This window comes from Corvus hawaiiensis, chromosome 15, assembly GCF_020740725.1.
Source record: "Corvus hawaiiensis isolate bCorHaw1 chromosome 15, bCorHaw1.pri.cur, whole genome shotgun sequence".
NCBI lineage: Eukaryota > Metazoa > Chordata > Aves > Passeriformes > Corvidae > Corvus > Corvus hawaiiensis.
In genome coordinates this window covers 6,859,529-6,881,608 of record NC_063227.1, presented here as the reverse complement: position 1 = coordinate 6,881,608, position 22,080 = coordinate 6,859,529, and the positions used below count along the sequence as shown (strand labels likewise).

Below are 22,080 nucleotides of genomic sequence, written 5' to 3'. Positions count from 1 at the left end.
CAGCACCCTGAAACGACATCTGGGTTCTGCGGATGGGGAGGAGGCTGGAGACAACCTCAGGCTTGACTGACTTTAAAAATCTGACACAAAGGGTGTGTGCACACTGGGGGAAGGATGAAAAGGCTCTGTGTAGGAGCCATCAGCCTGACACCCCAGTTACACCAAACACACAGCCTGGGCTGTACCTTTTGGACACCCCATCGTACTGATCCCAGGAAACAGTGGGAATGTGGGGCCCTGGTGGGAGCATCGCCGGGCGCATGGATCATCACAGGCACCCCGGGCGCAGGGATCTGAGCCCTCCCGCCGCGGGATTATCGCCCGGCTCACGGTCACCCCGGGGGCCGGAGGGGGCGAGGAGCCGCCGGCTGCGCTGGGCAGGGCACGTGCGGCAGGGGCAGCCCCAAACCCCGCGCTGCCCCCGGCACTGCGATCGGCCGCAGCCCGACCCAGCCCCGGCTCCGGCCGAGCCGCGGAGCCCCGCGCGGCCCCCGGGGCGGTGCTGGCGGGGGGCGGCGGGGGCGGTGCCTGCCCGGGCGGCGGGCGGGACGCGCCGAGCGGGGCCGGGCCGGCGGAGCGGGCGGCGGCGGCGGCCTGGCAGAGGGGAGCGGAGAGGAGCGGAGCGGGCCCGGCGGCGGCAGGTACGGCCCGAGCGGGGCGGCGGCGCAGACAAAGGGCGGGCGGGGGAGCGGGCGGGCGGCAGCGCGGGCCGGGGCCGCCGGGCCTCGCACCGCCCCGGCCGGGCTGCGCCGGGAACCGGGCCCGGCGGCTCCTCCCGTCCCCCGGGAACGGCGTCTCTCCCCGCCCGTCCCCGCGGCGGAACGGCCCGGTGCCCTCGGGAGGAGCCGGCCGGGTGGAGCGGGGGTCCGGCGGGGAGCCCCCCGCCCCGAGCCGTCCCGCGGCTCCGCCAGGCCGAGGGGGTCTCGCCGCATGGGGGTTCGGAGGAGGCGGCGAGGCCGCGCGGTGCCCGGGGGTGCCCTCGCCCCGCCGCTGCCGGGCACCGCCGAGGAGCAGTCGAGGCCAAGCTGCAGCACGGCGTCAGGCGCGGGGTGCGAGGCCTGAGGCGTCCCCGCTCCCGAGGAGTGCGAGTGGTGGTAGCTAAAATCGGGCAGGAGCGGAGCACCAGGGTAGCGCGGCCAGAGCCGGTCTGGAGGTGCACACCTGGCGCATGGCACGGCTTGCCCAGCCTGGCGGGCACTCCTGTGGAGCACCTCACCACCCTCTCTGGAAGAGGTCCTGGCATTTTCTCCGCCGCTGGTGAGCTCCTGGGCCTCTCGTGCATAGCTGTGTATAATCTTCCCAAGTCGTTTGGTATTGCCTTCACCACCACACAGGCAGGCTGTCCCCCGCAGATGGGGGCAGCCCCTGATTCCCGGCGGCACAGAAGCCACACCATCTTGGGCGACCTTTGGCATCACCTGGAAGGCTTTTCTTCCCATCGAGGCTGGTGCTCCCTCCCAGCACTGCAGTCACATCACAGCACCGGGATTCTCCCGTCTCGTGATCCCAGCCAGCTGCTGCCACAGCACACCGTGGGGATGGTTGTCTTCCCACTAACGGTGGTGCTCACAGGATTGGGAAACCGGCACCTTGCAGTGCCCCTTTGTCACCGGCAGCCTTGGAACAGCAGCTCTTCCTGCAGCAAAGCAGCGTCTTTGTTACTCACATCTCGAGATTTGTTTTTACTGGAGCTGGGCTGGTGAAGATGGGGAGGTGAGCAGCCTCATGCCTGCTCCCCTCGGCTGCACATGGGGACCAGGGCTGAGGAAGCTGTCCTTTTCCAAATAAAACAACCAGGACAAATTCAATAGGAAATAAGTTCCTCTCTTCTGAGTGAACTTGCCGTGGGTGGAGAAGAAGGAAATTAAACAATAGAAAAAACGTGCGGGACTTGATACGGCCGGAAAATAAACCCCAATGCTGTTGGTCTCTGTCAGAATGGCCGGGCATCTTCCCTTTGCCTGTGTCAGTGCTCATTTTGGGCAAGGACAGTGAAGGCGAAATTCATGTTTCTCAGTGCCACTCCATGGCTGGGGCATCCATGTGTGGATATGAGGAAGCTAGGACCTCCCCATGCCACCCATCAGGGTCACCTTGCCCAGCCCCAGTACATGCCATGACACCCCACCAGCTGCAGCCCCCAGATTTGTCCCTTCCAACCTGGAGCTGCAGGCACTGGACACAGATGCTGATGGGGAAGCTCACACGCACAAAGCCTTTCCCGCTTCCTGTGCCTTTGGGAAGCTGGTGGGTCTGGTATGATTTTGTTTGGATGGGGATGGAAAATCCATCCCAGGCAAACAGACTTTCCCTTACAGGTTGTTTTGGGTTTTTCCCCCCTTCCTGTGTGGCTCTGTCAGTACTGTAGAACAGGACATACTTAATGTGCTGGTGGTGGTTATTTAAACTGAAGGAAAAAGACACCTCGTAAGTCAAAACCCAGGCTGGAATGAAGAGGGAATGATTAATATTTTCTTCAGTACAGCGTCATGCTGAAGTATGGCACAGCCGTGTGTGCCCCTGCTGCAGAGTGTCACCATCAGCACCTACCCATCTCCTTCCACAGGCTTTTATGAGCAGGTTTGATTTTGGGACATCTCTGGGTGCTGGGCTGAGGATGGAGGGCTGTGGTCCCACCACGTATCTGATCTCGGCCAGCTTCTGACTGCCTACTGGAGATGGAGCTGCTCTCTTGGCTCTTTTGTGTGTGGGGCAGGGTCTTGGAGGGTTTTGCTTGAAAGGGTTTTTTTTTATAATTCTGCCTTCAAGATGTACCTTAATGACTTGTGTTTTTATTTTGGCTGTTGAGGTAGAGCCTGCCAGAATAAGGTTAGGACTCAAGACAAGGGAAGCAAGATATTAAGTTCCCAAGTCTTGTGTTTGCTTCATGGCCTCAGAGGACAGGGGCTTCCAGTCTATCTCATTGATGTTTCCAGCCATTCCAACTTCAGGATGTCATGACAGCCCTTGACTTCCTTGTGTGTTTCTGGTGGCATTGCTTTGTGCCACTGTCAAGTGTGTGTTGGTGATATTGGAACTTGACATGGGGAGTGGAGGGAAAGTGTGATGCTACTTTCTTGGAGACCATCCTACAAACCTCAGGGGCTGAGACCACTCTCCAGGTGCCAGTGGGAGATGGTGCCCCCCGTGCCCGCTCTGTGCCTGTCCCCAGGTGTGGAGGAGCAGGGCAGCCCTCATGCCGGACCCGTGAAGGGCTGGATGAGTCACACCCTGCGGACATGGAGAGATGGCAGCCTGTAACTTATGATTCATGTTGTTTTCCTGCAAAAGCCACCGACTGTAATGGCAGAGCTTGCAGAAGACTAATCAATATCGAGCTGTAAATCCTGCGTGTGACTGTGGCTGGCGGCCAGGGGGCTGGGGCTGGGAGCACCTCGCTTCCCACGTCCTCCCCAAAACCAGCAGGATCTTGCTGCAGTCTTTTGCCCTGGGAAGGGGACAGAATCCTCTGCACTACCTTCAGGTGGTACAAGCCTTCCAAAAGGGGTTTATGAAGGTCGAGAGATCCGTTAATGGGAGGTATCCCAAGAGGAACTGCCCTGGTATTTATGGTGGGCATGCCCCAAGTTCAGCTCTGATGCTGATCTGGTCAAAGCTGTGGAAATGGAGATTGTCTTGGAGAGATCAAGACTCTCTTCTAGGATTTCTGCCCTGTTGTCCTACTTCTGCCAGGGAGCCCAAAATATCTTGGAATTTACATTCACTGGTAAAGCAGGGAAGAAGTATTTCCAGTCTCTGAGCTTGGGCATGTTGAGGGTTGGATGTACAGTGAGGGGTGTCCGGCTTGGCTCTCTCTGCCGAGATGTGTGTCTCATCCCATAGCTCTGGGTATGGTTAGGAAGGATGGCAGCCCCCAGGATGTCCCTGCTCCATGGGGTAGCCTGATGCTCTCCTGGCTCTGCTTCCCATGCCTTGGCCTTGGCAGAACCCAGTACCCCACTGAGTATTCCCCTTCCTTCCCAACACCAGCTGCACCTTCACAGCCTTGTACAACCCTGCAGCCCCAGGGCTTGGAGCTCTTAAAGAAAGGGGATGCATTAAAAAGTGTTAACTGCATAGTCCTGAAGTGCGGCTGCAAGTGCTGTCAATGCCTGGACACATGGCTCAGGCCATTTTCAGTCTCCTCCATTGGCCTTGATCCATCCCTTGCTGTGCTGGTACACTGCTGCTCTCGTGGATTTACGTTGGAGAGTGGGATTGAGGCCAGGAGGGAAGGAGTCAGTGCAGGTGGAGCATGGCAGGTTGGTTCCTCGAGCATTTGCTTGCCTTGGAGCCCCTGCAGAGGAGAAGGAGAGGACAGGACTGATGCTGGAGCAGGTAAACCAAAGCAACAGACTTCCCATGGACATGCCATTTGGTTCTTGCAGCCTCAGACCTGGATCTGAAAATAGGGGAGGCAAGAGGCAGAAGCTGTGCTTGTTGGGGGCAAGTGTGGGCTTTGCCAGTGCTGTTCTAGGGGTGAAAACAAAACTAATCTTGCAAGTGTCCCCTGTGCTCTGTGCCTGTTCCTGCTCCCTGTGTTTTCCCAGGGCTGCTGAGCCTTGCAGCCTCTGGTACATTTTAAGGGTGACAAAGTTTGCATGCAGAGGTAATGTCTTTTATTAGCCTAACTAATACCTTTAGGAAAAAACAGATGTGCTCTTGGGCCTGAGGAATGCCTGCGTGGCCAAAATGTGTCGCTTTTTCCAACTGTGTCCATTGGTCTAATAAAAGATCTGACCTCCAGCCTGGCCCAGTCATGACCTTGGAGCATGCTGGCCCTGGAAGTGTCCTGCCTGTGCGTCAGCATGTGCTGCCCAGCCCTTCCCAAAGGATCTGCCACCCCGGGAGCCATGGCGGGAGCACACCCACGTCACAGCAGGGACTGCTCTGACTTCTAATTCAATATTGGCTGCCAGCACCTGGCCCTGTGGGTGCTTTGGGCTCCTGGCAGCGCCTGTCCTGGCAGACTGCAGGGAAGTGGAGGTCAGAGGCAGCTCAGCAAAGCACTGGGGCATCAGGCAGGATGGATGTGGTCTGACAGTAGCATCCCAGGGAGCCCCTGGGAGGAGGAGGCAGCTCCATCCTTGTAGGGACTCTCTGGAACGTGGGCACTGGTGGGGGTCAGTTGCTCTTTGTGAGCTGGTTCATGCTGTGATTTTATGGATTCTGCTTTGCAAAAGTGCTGGTTTGGGGCTGGGTTAGCACTCGCAGGGCAGCCTGTGGTCCCCAGAACAGCTGGCAGTTCTGTGGCAGGATGCCTCTGCTCTCCTACCAACTTGGGAAGCTGTCAAGAAAAGGAAGCAGCCGGCCCATGCCATGGGGCTCGCAGTGCTGCCGTGCCTGAGCACAGGGAATCACTGCTGCTTCGAGAGTCTCTGAGATCCAGTGTCACCCTCACACTCGTGGCAGGACCAGCATCTCTGCAGGAAAAGTGTGGCCAAGCCAATTGTCAGAGGCAGCAAAAGGTGGCATCGAGGGGCTTTCAGTCCGTGTTTTTTTGGGTAGGAGTCCTCATGCAACCTGCTTGTGAGAGGGCAGGCTGCCACTCCAGTGAAATATAAAAATGCATGTGAGATTATTTTCCCCTCGTCCTTTTTCTTTTTAAAATACTCAGGATTCAGGCCCCGATTATCCAGAAAGGCTCTCGGGTGCTTGGAAAGCCACAGGAACCGACACGGCACATTTCGAAGCAGGAAAACCCAATTCATTGAGTGGATTTTTTCCCCCTGTGAACCCACTTAAAATTCATGGAGAGTTTTGTCGGTAAGAACCTGTTTCAATTAACAGACAAAAGAAACTCTCCTCGTTAAGCGCCTCTTTCAATTAAGGTTTGGGAGAATTCCCCAAGCTCTGCTCCGAGGCTGTTCCCAAGGATTCAAGGACAAAAAATACCTCTGAGGAGGAGTCACCTGTGAAGGGCTTCAGCTTTTCTGAGGGGCTTGCAGCGGCACAACCCGAACCATCACCTGGCTGTGGGGTGTTGGGGTGTTTTGTTGGGATGGTGATGGGGATCATTGGTGCTGAGGGATCAGCTGCCCAACCCAGTGTCCCTGGGGCATAGGAAAGCTAATGGCTGCTGCTAATTGCTGGCCTAGTTTGTGGAGGAGACTGGTTTCATGTGGGTGTTGGGAGATGGAGAGGTGCTCTTCCAGATCAGGATGCTGAGGACAAGGAAGGTGGGAGCCACCGGTGCCCCAGGATCAGAAATGGGGTGACCTCTGCAGAGGCTTCCTCTGTACAGCCTCACTGACAAGGGTGGGGAAAGGGGTGGGAGATGGGGATTAGCAGGGACAGGACCTTGGGATGTGGGTTTAAGGTGTGGGGTTTGCTAGAACTAGTCTTAGACACTCTCCAGCTGGGCTTGCCAGCTGCTCTGCCATGAAGAGTTTTAATCATGGCCTTCCAGAAGCCTCACCCTGTTTTTAGGGATTTGAATTTTTAAAAAAATTTATTCAGGTTTTTTTCTCCCCTAAAAATTCAGCATATACATGTCACAAACAGAACTTTGCTTTTCCATCCCTCTGCAGGCAGTGGTGAGCTGTTCTCATGATTGTTTTTTTGAAGAAAACCTGAGAAAAACATTACTTTTATCTCTCACAGTAAAACTGAAGTGCTAACAGGGCTTTCTGGGTGCAAAAATGCCTCTTCCAGAGCTGGACACTTTGACTAAAAATAACTTTTTAAAAGTGAAAATTCTTAACCACTTTCACTGGGCTCATTGCTCATATTGGTTTCTTTCCCCTAGGAGCAGGAAGGGGGTGGGCAGCAGAGCCAGAGGTTTATTTCCAGAGGGGAGAGAGGTGTCAAGGTGAAGCTTGGTTCAGCAATCCAGGTGAATGCTCCAACTGCTCATTTCTGGCCAGGCTCTATAAATCAGATCTTAAAAAAAAAAAGAGCTGAGAAGAAGGGAGGATTTTCCTGCTGAAGTCCTCCTGGGGTGGAAGTTCTCCAGACCTTATAAATCACCGATGAGTTTTCCTGATACTCCTTTGTGTTTGGTCGTATCCAGCCTGTGCATGAAGGGGAGAAGCCGAGCCAGGTGGGTTTGCAGTGGGAGCAGCATCAGGGACTGCCTGTCACTGCCTGTTCCAAGGTCAGCTGCTAGGGCTGCCACTGTCCATTTTTAACTTGGCACCTCTTGGGCACCGGCGGAAGGCTGGTGTCCTCAGGAAAGCAGCACTGGGAATCTCCCTCTCCCACAGCAGGGTGTTTTTCTCCCTCGTAGGTTGTAACTATTGTTTGCAAAGTGCTTAAACAGCCTGTGTAATCTACCACATAAGACCCTCCTTATCTGGCATTACCAAACCTCTGGCGAGTGGGTGATGGGAACAAGCTCCTTTCTGCTCCTCTGTGTCCTTCTCTGTGTTTTTCCCCTCTCTGCCTGCTCCACATCCCTCTCCCCTGCCCAGACACCCTGGCTTTGCAGCTTGGCAGGAGGCAAATGGATGTCCATACAGATCACTCCTCTGTCCAAGTCTCTTGGGCCCATCCTAAAGGCTCACCCAGGCTGTCAAGACAAGGAAAAACTCCTGGTTTTGCAGTGGTTGAAGTTTTCATGCTGGGTTCCTCTTCCTGGGCTGCTGTAGCTTCATCTCCTGGGGCACAGGGCTTGTGTCCCAGCTCCAGGAGCATGCTGGTGGGATCATCACACCACCACACACCACAGTAGAGGAGATCATCTCCTGATTGTGCCTTCTCTTGGTCAGTGGGTGCAGCCCTGGCTGGGGAGGGAGGAGATGGGGACAGGGACAGACAGTGGTCCTTTGCACCCTGAGATAGCTCTTTTCCCTTGCCAGTGCTTCCAGCTGTCTGCAGATGTTTCCAGCTGTAGCTGGGATCACTATCATTTAGAGCTGATAAAGGCAGTGGTGCAGAGGTGGGTGTTTAAAGGCCATTTTTTCATGCCGATTACTTTTTCATTTTCAAAGCAACCTCCCCTGTCTTGAGCTTGCAGTTGTCTCTTGAATAATGTGATGGCATTAATCTTCTCTCTAAGGATGTGCTTAGCTCAGTGGTTTTAGATCTGTAGCCCTCTAAATATTACCAGTGAGTGAAGGGGATTCCCTCTAGAGGGAACTTAAACCTATTAATAATAATTTGGCTGCTTTTGTGCATCTTTTACAGGTAGTGCTGATTCCCAGGGCTGCAGGGCACCAGTTGGTGATCGCTGGGGATACTCACGGTGAGGGTCCGTGAGATGTGGGAAGGACAAAAGGTGGGGTTGGATAAGCATTGTCTGCTGGGGGCCTGAGTCCTGGCCTGGCCAAATTTAGACCTTCCAGTAGTGTTTTGCCTTCAAGTGGGAGATGCAGCAGATGTGTAGGTGGGGCTGATCCGTCCACATTCCCTGCAGTGGTTGGATAGGGGAAGTGTTGGAGCAAGCGGGAGTGATTGCAAATCGCTGAGCTGTGCAATGCAATTTAGCATCCTGCCTCTAAATCCTCCTCCATCCATGGTTAACCCCCAGGGCTGGCTTACAAGGAGAAGTGGAGCTGGCATGGTGGTGACGAGGTGATTACCCAGCAGTGGTGGGTCTCTCCCTGCAATGATGAGGAGTGAGGAGCAGGGGTGCCCACCCAAAGGGTGCCAGCAGGAGGGGAGCAGGGTCACCCACCTGACTGTGATGTTTAGGATGTGGCTTCATCTCTATGGGTTGAATGTCGGAGATTTGGGAGCTACTCGAATCAGGGGCCGAGGTTCTTGAACAAAATCTCAGTGTCTTCTGCATGAAGGTGGATGGCTGCTTCTTCCTTTCAGCCTTTTCCAAAATGGTGCAAGGGAAATGTGTGAGCAATTTCTTACTCTGTCACACCTGTGGTTTTGAGCTCACCTCCCATCTCTGGGCCATGGGCTTGGGACAGTTGATTTATCCAACAGCTGGGACTTGTGAACTGCCTGATCTTCACTGCTTGCACCTGCAGCCAGACCTGTTCCACCCCCCAATAAATCAAACCCTGCTGTGGTTGTCTTCTGGGATCACTGACCCTTCCCTCTCCGCCGGATCTGCTTGCACTTCCTTGCTTATATTTAATCCTCACGTTGCATCCCGACAAAATCTCACCGGTATTTAAAGGAAGAGTGCTGTAAGCCACTAAAGGAAATTCCCTCTCATCCCATCTAGAGCCTCCCTGACTTTCTGGGGTGCAGTGGTTCCCCAGGGAGTATTTGTGGAAAATAACTGGGCAGGGAGAAACCACTGTCCCCAAACTGCACTGGGGGGTGGGTTTTGAAAAGCTGTTCAACCATTTTTCCCTTCCTCCTGCAGCTCTCTTAGATTTGAAGAAGCAAAGGTACTTTAGTCAAGCTGATAGTAAAGGGCTTCCCTGTCCCCTGGTTGCGCTCCCTGCCCATCCTGGGGTCGGATCCAGCTCCACAGGGTGCTCCGGGCTCCCAGCCACGCCGGGAAGCTGCTTGGATGCTGATTGTGTTTGTCAGGGCAGCCAGATTAAGAGCATGGTGGCTAAGCCTCCTCACTGAGTCTCCTCTCCAGCGGAGTCTGTTCCAGGGCATTGCTCAGAAACCCATGAGGAAAGAGCATTTTCCAGGGCTCTTTCTCCCGGGGTCTTTGATGTGCGGCTGTGGCTGAGCACCCGCCTGGTGATGGGAGCCTGCCAGCTCCGTTTCTGGGGGCCTGAGGTCTGTGTGTGGGACTCAGGCTGACATTTCCAGCTGGTGCCTTTTAAATAATCACTGTGGTTTTAAAAGGCACCTGAGCAGCGTCTAAAAATCAGGTTAAAAGGAAGTTTGACCTCAGCTGTCACCTTGCCAGATCTTGTGGTTTTTTAAATTTTACCATCTTGTTTCCCTTTTTGTTTTAGAAAAGCTGTTGGTCTCAAGGACTTCTTTTGTGCTTTTGGTCATGAGCCTGCTTCCTTCCCCGGCACTGAGCTGTCAGCTCTCCCACCAGTGCCAGGGATGTGCAGGGGTCTGCTGGGCAGGATGCAGCCAGCACCCACTTGCATGGGGAAAGCCCTGGGCAGGAGCATCCCCACCCTGCAGCATTGCCCCAAAGCCCTTGGCATCCTCCCCATGGAGGGTTTGCTCTGGCGGTGAACCAGCAGAGCAGGATTCCTGCCTGCTTCCTGCCACACTGACAGGTGCCTGAGGCGGGATGCTGCCTGTCCCGGTCCCAGCTCACACCTGGCTGCTCCGGGGGTCCAGTGCTGGCCCCCTGCCCTGGGCAGGCTTTGACGTGGCAGCCTGGGGAGACTCAGCCGGTGTCTGGCCAGAGATGCTGTCTCCAAAGCCTGGTCATTAAGTACTGTAATTAAAAGCTCTTAGGAGAGAATGGGCTAATGAAGTGCCCTTGGAAGTGGCAGGTGATGTAGGTGCAGAGCCCTATTCCCTTTTTCATGGAGGGTGGTGCACGGATGGACACACAGTCCTGCCCATCAGGTGCGGGCTCTGGTGCTTGGCATCAAACCCACTGCTGCCATTTGCCCGTGTATCACTGTGGGAATGCAGCTGCCAGTACCCACTGCTCCTGGCAGATGAAAGAAACGGAGAGGGAGTGGGATGGCACAGCCAGGGCGCTGGATAATGCATTTCCAGCTCTCTGCATCCCTAGGGATTGTAAGCAGGCAGGGGAGCCTCCCTCTGCGCAAGCACATCCTTAAAATCAGCAGACCTGGAGAAGTGCCCTGTCCCAAAACCGCAGCAGGGCTGTTCTGTTGTCCCAGGGATGCTGGAGGGGCTGAAGGAGTGAGGTGGAACAGGCAGGACACACCTCGAGGGGCTAAGGAGAGAAGGTGCATCCTCTCTTGGTCATGCCTGGAGATCATCTATGTGCACAAAGATAAATTACAAGTCAGTAAACCCAGGTGTTCCACACAGCCGGCAAGGGGAGGTTGCTGGTGTGTCATGGAGATGGTGAAGGAGGAGACAGTGATGGAGGCTGGAAGGAGACTGGCTGCCAGCAGCACCTACCGAGGCCTGACTGAAGCAGTGCCATGTCGGCAGGGTTGGGAAGCACTGCCTGGAGTGGGAGTTTCTGCTGGGAAGGGCAGGGATGACAGGATTACCCTGCCAAGCCCCAGTCTGTAATCCACAGTGCCGCTCAGTCGGCCACGTTTAATCCTGTTAGGAGCCCGGCTGGTGTCAGCAGGGAGGGTGCTCAGCCACAGTGCTGGCAGGACACAGGGAGTTCTCCCTGGGAGGAGCAGGGACTCCTGCCCTTGTCCCCAACAGTGGTAGGAGTTTGGGGACAGTGCTGCAAGCCACTTTTTTTCCTTAAACACATTAGCTGCATCAGTCTGTCCCCCAGGTGGCTTCACCTCCTGTCAAGCAGTGCTCATTGTTTTCCTTTTTTTTTTCAAAAGAGCTTTTCACAGGGAAGGGAAGAATATTCCCAAGGTTGCTTTGGCTCCACGTGGACACTCCCATATGCCCATCTCAGTGACCTTGGCTGGCGGCTCCTGGCTCGGCCTTGAGCTGCCTGGCTGGCGGGCTGCCCATCTCCCTCCCATGTCCCTCCCTGCCAGCCGAGCTGGGCCATGGGGGCTCAGACCTCCCCCCATTCTCCTTGGCACAGCGTGGCTCCCACTGGGCACAGGGAGGAATAGGGCTGCTTCTCCAGCTGCTTGAGGTACCAGAGATTCACAGGGGGCTGGGGGCTCCTCTCCATAGCACCTAGTGATGCACCTGCACTCCAGGTGCACCCACGGCCAGGATCCCATGGCATGGCTGTGTGCTGCATTCCCGCTCCATCCCCGGTGCTGTTGGGAGCTCACAGCGTTATTGTGGCAAGCCCTGGCACGCCAGTGAGCTCCTGAGGACTCTGCTGGGGCTGTCACACTGCAGAAATAACAGTGGCAGCGTTGACATCGTCCCTGCCCTCTCATCCCACCTCTCTCTCTCAGGGCGCTGTGTGGAGCCGGGGAACCAGGGATCCACCATGCCCACATTCCCACCACGAACCGCGCCGAGGCTGCCCGCCGCCCCCTCGCCCCGCTGAGGCCATGGAGCTGCTGCTGCCGTTGCTGCCATCACCACAGGAATTTCGGCTTGGCAAGGGGACTCTCGGTGCCTCTGCCATGGTGACATGAAGCAGACGGCGAGGGACGCCCGACTGCTGGAGGGGAGAGAGCCTGCACAGGCGGCCTGCTAGTATTTTAATTTATTAGTAGTATTCAATTTGATTTTACCTAATTTTTTATTGGTTGGTTGGTTGCTTCTTCCCCTCCCCGGGGCTCGTGAGGGGAGGGGGCGGGCAGGGGAGAGGGGCCCCACCTCACCCAGCGGATGCAAGGATGACTGTGCTGGCCAGGGCCCGGCGGGGTATCTGGCAGCTCTCTCCGCAGGTGGTGTTGCTCCTGCTCTTTGCCTTCTGCCTGCTCAGTGTTTTCGTCTCTGCTTATTATTTATATGGGTGGAAAAGGGGCTTGGAGCCCTCTGGGGACGTGGCGGGGCCGGACTGCGACGAGCCCAAGGTCGCCCCTTCCCGTTTGCTGCCACTGAAGACCCTCAAGGTGGCCGACTCCTCCCGCACAGACCCCTTGGTGCTGGTCTTCGTGGAGAGCCTCTACTCCCAGCTGGGCCAGGAGATTGTGGCCATTTTGGAGTCGAGTCGTTTCAAATACAGGACAGAGATTGCCCCGGGGAAGGGGGACATGCCCACGCTGACCGACAAGGACCGGGGACGCTTTGCCCTCATCATCTATGAGAACATCCTCAAATATGTCAACCTGGATGCCTGGAACCGGGAGCTGCTGGACAAGTACTGCGTGGAGTACGGCGTGGGCATCATCGGCTTCTTCAAGGTAAGGGGGTACATGGGACAAACCAAGATCCCACTGCCGGGCTGGGTGTGAGCCCTGGTGTCCTACTGCCCCGCAGGGACTTTGCCCTCCCCATGCTTTCTGCAAGCAGCATGAATTGGTGTGGGGCACAAGCTTCTAGCAAGGGCACCATCTTAGCTCTCTCCCTTTGGAAGGGCTGTGTAGCCTTTGGAGATTTTGAGGAAAAAAACACACTTCTGGGATCAGTCCAGTTGTTTTTAGCACATGTTTTCCAGCAGTGACCCTTGCTGGGGTTTGCCAAAAGCATGAACAGGTATTTTACTCTGCAGCCCTTCTCCTGCCAAGTGCTCCCAGCCGTGGGACACTTTGCACATAGGACATGAGCAGGATTGAGTGTGTGAGGGGGATGAGGGCACCCCATGCTCCAGAGAGGAAGCGGGGGGAAGCCAGAACCCAGTTCTCCAGGTGCGGTGAGCTACTGCCTCTGTTGCCGTGGCTGTTAGTGTTCCTTGTGAGCCCCTGCCTTGTTTCAGTGTCCCATCTCCTCTAGCTCCCATTTTCCCCATGCAGGCCAACGAGAACAGCCTTCTGAGTGCCCAGCTGAAGGGCTTCCCACTCTTCCTCCACTCCAACCTGGCGCTGAAGGACTGCAGCATCAACCCCAAGTCGCCCCTGCTCTACATCACACGCCCCAGTGAGGTGGAGAAGGGTGTGCTCCCTGGGGAGGACTGGACTGTCTTCCAGTCCAACCACTCCACCTACGAGCCTGTCCTCCTGGCCAAGACCAAGTCGGCCGAGTCCATCCCGCACATGAGCGTGGATGCTGCACTGCACACCACTGTGATGCAGGACTTGGGCCTCCACGATGGCATCCAGAGAGTGCTTTTCGGCAACAACCTCAACTTCTGGCTGCACAAGTTGGTCTTTGTGGACTCTGTCTCCTTCCTGACGGGCAAGAGGTTGTCCCTGCCCCTTGACCGCTACATCCTGGTGGACATCGATGACATCTTTGTGGGCAAGGAGGGCACACGCATGAAGGTGGAAGATGTCAAGGTGAGTCTGTGCTCTCCTGGCTGGGTGGGCAGGGCTGGACGCTTGTGCTTGCTCAGGGGTGCTCCAGAGATGAACCTTTCTGCCCTCAGAGCCTCCCCTGTCCCTCTGGGAGCCGCTCTGCAGAGCTCTCAGGGACATTGGTGCTTGCCCTGATGTGGCACCTGTCCCTGAGGCCATGTGCTGAGGACACCTTGCTTTCTCTCCCCTTCTCCCAGGCACTGTTTGACACGCAGAACGAGCTGCGCACCCACATCCCGAACTTCACCTTCAACCTGGGATACTCAGGGAAATTCTTCCACACAGGTGAGGAGGGCAAGGGCACCGCTTCTCCTGTGGGTGCCGTACAGCTGGTGCTGGGGCACCAGTTGGTGCTCAAAGAGGGTATTCTCAGGGCTGCAGGAGGGTCCTTAGGCATCCCACCCTATTCTTCCATCACCTGGCCACCAAGAGGGGCTGCCCCTCCCTCTGCCCCAGCTGCTCACACAGCTCTCCATGCTCGGTGGTGACAGCAATTGTCATGCCACAGGTACTGATGCTGAGGATGAAGGTGATGACCTGCTGCTGTCCTACGTGAAGGAGTTCTGGTGGTTCCCCCACATGTGGAGCCACATGCAGCCTCACCTCTTCCACAACCAGTCAGTTCTCGCCGAGCAGATGACCTTAAACAAGAAATTCGCTGTCGTGAGTAAGATGCTGCCAGTGGGGTTGCTTGTGGTGAGGGGAGGATGGTAGAAGAGGAGCAAAGAAGATTCCCAGGGAAAAGCCCCTGCTTGCTGGAGCAGAGGGACCTGGTGACATTAAGTCATGTCCCTCATGTTGCAGCTCTGTGGGTAAATCCATTTATGCTCTAGTACCTAGAGCTAAAGGATTTATCTGCAGCAGCCAACTTGTTCCTGTGGCAGTGAGCTGCCCCAGTGGCTGTTCAAGGAGAGACCCTGTCTGTGCCTTGCAGCTGTGCCCACCTGGCCTGGCACCGTGGGGATGCAGAGGGTGCAGCCCAGGGGGATGCTCAGCCTGGCACCGTGTGAATCTGTGCTGGGTGATAATGTGGGATCCTGGAGCGGTGGCTGTGCCGGGAGGCTCCGGCTGATGGAAACTCCCTCTACAGGCTGAACTGGCAGGGACATGTTTGGTTGTAAAGGCAGGCTGTGACCTTCAGCTTGCTCAGGGGTTCTCTGTCCTTTTGGGCTGTCCTTTGTGTTGCACTGGCACCAGTTCATGCTGTGATTGATTGACAGCTGTCTTGAATCCAAACTGCCAGACCTATTAATAATTGGATCCTTTGGCCGAAGAAAGGGATCTTCAAACTAACTTGAATTTATTATCTGATAATTTCAAGTGCTTAATTAGACCAGACCTTTCCTACTTAGGATGGGCAGTGTTCCAGCTCAGAATTTCCAGGCTGTTTTGTATCTACTGATATAAACCACTCTGCAGTCCTATATAACTGTATCTCCTCATTCTTCACAGAACAGCTTGGCTGTGGCTGTTCTGTGGGTGACAGCAGAGGACAGGGATGAGGATGGTCTGAGTGAAGCAGAGGAGTGGGTGTCCACCCAGCATGGCTGTTCCTGGGATTCCTTTTGTGGAGACAGTCAGGCTTAGGAGAGGATGCAGAGCCCTTCCCTGGTTGCTCTCCATAGGCACAACTAGACAGTTTGTAACTGGGAATGGAGAGGGATTGGTTTGTGATTTTGGGGTCTCCACAGTCACCCATTCCCCACTCTCTTCTCTGCAGGAGCATGGCATCCCCACTGACATGGGGTACGCTGTGGCCCCCCACCACTCGGGCGTGTACCCCGTCCATGTGCAGCTGTACGAGGCTTGGAAGCAGGTTTGGTCCATCAGAGTGACGAGCACAGAGGAATATCCGCACCTGAAACCCGCTCGCTACCGCCGCGGCTTCATCCACAATGGCATCATGGTGGGTGCCCAGCTCTGTCTCTGGTGCTTCTCTTCTCCTGCCTCCCCCACCAAAACCAGAACCTCGGCAGGTGGTTTCTGCACAGCTCCAGTTTGAGGGGGTTGTTCCCTCTTGCTCATCCTGCATGGGTGAAGCTTGTGTGAGGACAGTTTTTGGCTTTTCCATCTGTTCACATCCTTCCCTTCTGTGTATGTTTTCAAGTCAAGGATGGTGAGGAGTAGTATAACTGGTCCTGACCTCTGAAGGGTTGAGGTCTGGTTCCCTCTTTTTGTTGGGAAGGGAAGGAGATCTAGCTCTGGAAGCCTGGAGACCATGGGGCCATTTCACTGCCCTGGCTCCTCTGCCTGTTCCATCCATATCTTTTTTCCTACCCCAGGTGCTTCCCCGGCAAACCTGTGGCCTCTTCACGCACACTATTTTCTACAATGAATACCCTGGTGGCTCCAGTGAGCTGGACAAAATCATCAATGGGGGTGAACTGTTCCTGACTGTGCTCCTGAACCCTGTAAGTACTGCCCGGGGAGAGACAGACAGGTGTCCTGCAGCGTTGTCCTGGCACTGCTATGGGAGATGTCCCCAGTGTTCCCAGCCAGGGTGGGATGAGATGCATGAGATGGTTGCTGGGTGAAGCTCCTCTAACCCCTGCTCTGTCCTCTCGGCTTCAGATCAGCATCTTCATGACCCATCTGTCCAATTACGGCAACGACCGCCTGGGCTTGTACACCTTCAAGCACCTGGTCCGCTTCCTCAACTCCTGGACCAACTTGAAACTGCAGACATTGCCCCCAGTGCAGCTGGCACAGAAATACTTCCAGATCTTTTCCGAGGAGAAGGACCCGCTATGGCAGGTACCCCTGTGCCTTTAATAGGGGGAGTGACCCTGTTTGTTGTGCTGGGAGAGGGTAGTGGGGTATAGCTGGCCCTGCTCTGAGCCTCAGGTAGCTTCCAACCTGGATTTCCCTCTGATTCCCTGGGTAAGCAGTGTTTTTTCACCTCTCGCTGGTTCTGCAGGCAGTGCCAGGAAGGGGTTTGCCCTGTAGACCTGGAGATAAGCCCGGTCTTTGTCCTGCCTGCCAAGCAGGGTGGCCTCCCCATGTGTCTGCTCAGGGTGGAGGGGCTGAGCAGTGGTGTGGGGTCCCATCCAGGCTGCTCTGTCTCTGATCCTCCACGCTGTGTTTCAGGATCCCTGTGAAGACAAACGGCACAAGGACATTTGGTCCAAAGAAAAGACCTGTGACCGATTCCCGAAGCTTCTCATCATCGGGCCTCAAAAAACAGGTGCTTCCCTTCACCTTCAGTGCTGGGAGGCTTGACAGGACTCCCACACTCCCAAAGAGCTTCTCTCAGCCCTCCTGCCCTGAAGCAGAGCTTGGAGGGAGATTTGGCCCATGTCAACTCTATCTGTCTGTCCAAAGGAACAACTGCCCTTTATCTCTTCCTGGGGATGCACCCGGACCTGAGCAGCAACTACCCCAGCTCAGAGACCTTCGAGGAGATACAGTTCTTCAATGGACACAACTATCACAAGGGCATCGACTGGTGGGTCTCTGCATTGTGGGGACTGTGCTGGGAGTGCCAGTAACTTTGGGAAGGGGGAGCAGTGGTGCTGTGGGATTTCCCTTCTGAGTGTCTGAGATCTCACCTGTGAGGGCGGTGCTGGGGACGTCTTGTGGTGCCTGTCTGCCAGCCTCACACTATGCCTCCCCCAGGTACATGGAATTCTTCCCCATCCCCTCCAACACCACCTCTGACTTCTACTTTGAGAAAAGTGCCAACTACTTTGACTCTGAAGTGGCTCCCCGGCGAGCTGCAGCCCTGCTGTCCAAGGCCAAAATCATCACCATCCTCATCAACCCTGCAGATCGAGCCTACTCCTGGTATCAGGTGAGCCTCTGCCTCTTCCCTGGATGGTGCGGTCTTGTGGGATGGTGAGCTTGGTTTGGGATGTGGGATGACTGCGGATGCCACACTAGTTGGTGGAACATGTGATGCATGAGGACACATCCTGGTGGCCTGGAAGCCACTGCACCTTGTGGGCAGCCCAGGATTTGGGTTACCCTGGGGGCAAACCTGCCTTGCTCCTGCCTGACAGCACCAGCGAGCTCACGATGACCCGGTTGCCCTGAAATACACCTTCCACGAGGTGATCACAGCGGGGCCCGAGGCTGCCCCGAAGCTGCGGACCCTGCAGAACCGCTGCCTGGTGCCGGGCTGGTACGCCACCCACATCGAGCGCTGGCTCAACAGCTACCACGCCAACCAGGTAGGGATGGGAGCACCCCAGTCCTACAGTGGCAGCAGCTGGGGAGAGCCCTCATGCAAGCAAGGGTGTGGGGGAAAGAGCTCTTGGATCCGAGGTTCGCTGTGGAGTTGCTCCCATGGGAGCTGTTTACCTTGCACCCTAAAAAACCATGGGGGGAGAAGTAAAATTACTTGGAGAGGGGGCACAGGGGAGGTGCTGTGCAAGAAGGGGACCTGATGATGGATAACATACGAAGATGTCCTTGTGTGGGTTGTCACAGCAGGGTTGAAAGGGAGTGGGGGCAGAGGGCTGTGGGTGGCTCTGTGGGGTTACCGTCTTGGCCACAGACCCCCCTGGGGCTGCCCTGTCTGGTGTCACCACGGCATCGAACAGGACAAAAATAGCAGGTGAAGCTGCCCATAGTTCAAGCCATCTGCAGGGAAAATGGGAGCTGGATGCCAGCCCTGCTGTGACCCGCACAGTGCAGCACTGCTGGAGAGTATGGGAACAATCCCTGAATGATTTTTCCGCTGTCGATTAACCTCATGAAGTCTTACTAGTTGCCTGCTGCTAGTGTAATAGCTGTGTTGCAATCCCAGCTGCCTGTGGGCTGGGTAGCCCTGAGCAGAAGCTCTGATGTTGTTCTGGTGGGTCCTGGCCCTGGCTTTTAGTTGCATTTCATTTTCCTACATCCGGTGTAAGGAAGCACCAGGGCACATTGATATTTAGTGGAGGCCCTTGTGCAGGCTGGTGGCAGATTTGGCTCTGAGATGTCCAAAGGTATGGTAAAGGTGTCCTCTTGCCTCAGGAGAGCAGGGCTGGGAGCCAGTGACACCTCACCACCCTGCCTTGCTCCTTGCAGATCCTGGTGCTGGATGGCAAGCTGCTCCGAACGGAACCTGCCAAAGTGATGGAGACAGTCCAGAAATTCCTCGGTGTGACCAACTTCATCGATTATCACAAGACCCTGGCGTGAGTCCTTCCCCCAACTTCTCCTTCCTCCACCCTGCCATGGCTCCCATGCAGTGGGTTGGCCAGGGGACACCCAGCACTGCCCCAGAGCAGCCCCCAGCCCTGGGCCTCTCTACAGAGCTGCTGTTGATTTTGATGAGGACAGGCTTTTTCCTGAGACCTATGCAGACACCACAGTGGGGTCACTCCAGGCAGCCCAAGAGCAGTCCTGGGCTCCTGGAGCAGAGTTCAGGAGTGCATTTGTGGCACAGATGATGGTATTGAGCCCTGGCACTCCATCTCCTTGTACATGCTTGAGAGCAGCTGCTGGCTGTGTGGTACCTCTGCAGGTGTCACCTTGATCTGAGCCTTCCATTAAACCCCACTCTGAGAAGCCTCCAGAGCTCCTAGAGAAATAGTAATTTACCTCTGCCAGGGCTTGCCTATATGTATGTCCACCCAGGTGCTGTGGGGCACTTGAGGGCATCCAGGGACAAAAGTGCCGCAGAAAATGGTACTTAAACCCAGGTAGACTCTGTGCTCCCTCAATATGGCAATGAATGAGCCTTGGTGGACTGCTTATTGCACAGCTGTAGGGGAACCTGTTGTACCAGGGGGTTGATGACAAGATGTTAGCTGGGCTGTGGGTTCTAGAGGTGGAGAAGTGCCCTGTGGGACCTGCTGGGCAGGATGTCCATGGAAGGTGTGAGGTGGGTAAGAGGGCTGAGGCAGAGCTCTTGCTTTGCAGGTTTGATCCAAAGAAAGGATTCTGGTGTCAGCTTCTGGATGGAGGGAAAACAAAATGCTTGGGAAAGAGCAAAGGGAGGAAGTACCCTGAGATGGATTCAGATGTGAGTATGCAGAAAGCCTCCTGGGCTGGTCCTGAGCAGGGCTGTGCTGGGCTGGCGGGCTCTGGGCTGGTCCCCCTGACGCTCCTCTTTGCTCTCCTGTTGCAGTCACGCGCCTTCCTGCGGGACTATTACAGGGACCATAACATAGAGCTCTCCAAGCTCCTGTACAAAATGGGGCAGACATTGCCCACCTGGCTGCGGGAGGAGCTGCAGAGCACCAGGTAGCTGCTACTGCTGCCACCCCCCAGCAGTACCTGAGCGGGGCTGACCCTGTGCCAGCAGGACCTTCTCAGCAATACCGAGCCTTGGAGGGGACCCCAGGAGCGCACAGCGTCACTGGAGGCTTGGAGGGGACCCCCAGGAGCGTATGGCTGCACCAGAGGCTTGGAGGGGACCCCCAGGAGCACAGGGCTCCACTGGAGGCTGCCTGAGCAGTGATCCAACTCTGCAATCCCTGTGCTCCTACCTCTCCACCTGCCCCACACCTGTATCTCTTTCATTTTATTTTTCCTTTTTAATTCCTGGTCCCTTCCCACCCTGCTCTGGTATGGGGAGGTAGCATAAATTCCCCCTTTCTCTGCTCAAAATGGATTCCAACTGCCTTGGGCCTGAGGGCAGCACCAGAGCTGTCCCTCACCTCCTGGTCTGAGGATGGTCCTGGTCCAGCCATTCTGGTGCACTGGTGGTGACTTCGCTGAGCTGGAGCAGAGGGATGGAGCTGGTGGAGACCCAAAGCACAGAGGAACCCAGACCCACTCCTGCCATCAGCCCCATGGCAGGAAACAGGAGAGTTTGCTGGATTCCCCCAACACCTACTTGGAAAAGCTGAGAACAAGGTGGATTTTTCTTTCAAAGACTGGGGCACAATTTCTATTGTCATCTCTGTTGTCATTTTCAAGCTCCTCAACCTATGGCTCCCCCTCCATGGGCAGCATGGTGGGACTGTGGCCTAGCAGGAGAAGGGGCTGGCATGCTGGTCTGGGCATACTGGTCCCAGTATGCTCATGACCCCCAGGCCCATCCTGCAATCTTGTACACATGTGGTGTTTCCTGTGGTAAAGCCGAGTGGTGCTCGGCACACCCTGGCATGGAGGAGAGCGCGGGGACAGAACAGACATTGGGATAACGGCAATCAGAAGGATGCTGAGAACTTCAAACCTCTTGAATATTAAAAATGAAAGTATTTTAATAATGTTGGGTTTTACGCAGGGGGGGGTGGGGTGGGTGTTCATTTGGTTCCCATTTTGCAGGGAGGTGTTTTTCTTCAGTGCCAGAATTTGTACCTAAACCCCGAGGGTTTTACGTGGTCTCTTTGGTTGTTACACGTGAAGTGGACAAAGGTCAGTGGGGAAACAGGAAGGTTTCCCACTGGGAGACACATCTTTGTACTGGTGGTGCCGTACGGAGCTGCAGCCCCTCCCACGCCCTGGGAACTGTTGGCAAATGAGACTGAGCCATCACGGGTTTACCGGGAAAAGGGCCCACATTTCCGCTTGGATGGCAGGATGTGGGATGGCAGCGGTTCTGCCCGAGGGGGATGCAGTGCCCAGGATGCTGCCAGAGTGGGGCCAGGGCAGTGGGGTGGATGTGTTTCACTCGCCATGTGAGGGGCCCCACTGGCAGCAGGGTTCCCACCTGGATGTTTCAGCCCCAGCCCCTGTAGCTGCACATGGGGCCATGGGGGCTGTGCTGGGGGAGGCTCCCAAGCACTGGTGTAAGGTCCTGTTGAACGGACTGCTAATAAATGGGGGGCTCTGGTTTTACTTTCTGGTTGTTGCCTGTGTCTTTCCTCGCCGGCATGATCCAGTCCTGCCCCTGGGGGTTCTTGCTGCCTTTGGGCCCATCTTTGGGGGGGTTAGGAAGGGGGTATGTGGGAGCAGCTCTCCATGCACGAGGTGGCAGCAGCTCTCTAGTCCTGGATCCATCCCCGCTGCACAGCGCCCACAGCCTTCTCTTCCCGGGACAGCATCCAGCACCGACTGCCTCAGCACCGGGGCAGGCATTTGGGGGGCCGGGGGATCCCTGCTTACCTTCTCCCCCCTGCCCCATTATCCAGTCCCTGCCTGCCCGAGCCTGCCCGCCTGTCTGCTGCCTCCCCACCGCCTTCCGCTGCCCGGCCCCTGCGAAGCGCTGCAGGAAACGAAGACAGAGCCTAATTAATCCCAGACGGGTTTGTTTGAACCTGTCGGAGTGACAAACGATGTGTGGTGCCGAAGGAGCCGCCAGATGGAGGAGAGAGGACTGCAGGGGGAGAACCGGGGGGAACCATGGAGCTGCTTGCCCAGAAGAGGAGGCTGCTAATTCCTGGCCATGCTGGAG

At 56.0% G+C, this 22,080-nt stretch overlaps 1 protein-coding gene across 1 annotated transcript; it reads left to right on the top strand.

The window, feature by feature from the left end:
* The first annotated feature begins 583 nt into the window (after positions 1-583).
* Positions 584-21,524, top strand: NDST1 (N-deacetylase and N-sulfotransferase 1). The gene is made up of 15 exons (XM_048319906.1): positions 584-641; positions 11,862-12,761; positions 13,311-13,793; positions 14,009-14,096; positions 14,320-14,474; positions 15,532-15,717; positions 16,094-16,222; positions 16,383-16,565; positions 16,899-16,995; positions 17,133-17,256; positions 17,427-17,601; positions 17,810-17,980; positions 18,822-18,931; positions 19,659-19,761; positions 19,867-21,524. Exons 2-15 carry the CDS (start codon positions 12,252-12,254, stop codon positions 19,984-19,986), a joined length of 2,634 nt encoding a protein of 877 aa, XP_048175863.1. The 5' UTR covers positions 584-641; positions 11,862-12,251; the 3' UTR covers positions 19,987-21,524.
* Positions 21,525-22,080: the final 556 nt, after the last annotated feature.

Bases quoted from the DNA above. Each gene is read 5' to 3' on its own strand.
- NDST1 (XM_048319906.1), top strand. From the start codon at position 12,252: ATGACTGTGCTGGCCAGGGCCCGGCGGGGTATCTGGCAGCTCTCTCCG. The intron at 17,257-17,426 runs GTGGGTCTCTGC...TGCCTCCCCCAG, and splicing joins TATCACAAGGGCATCGACTG to GTACATGGAATTCTTCCCCA. The intron at 18,932-19,658 runs GTGAGTCCTTCC...CTTGCTTTGCAG, and splicing joins GATTATCACAAGACCCTGGC to GTTTGATCCAAAGAAAGGAT.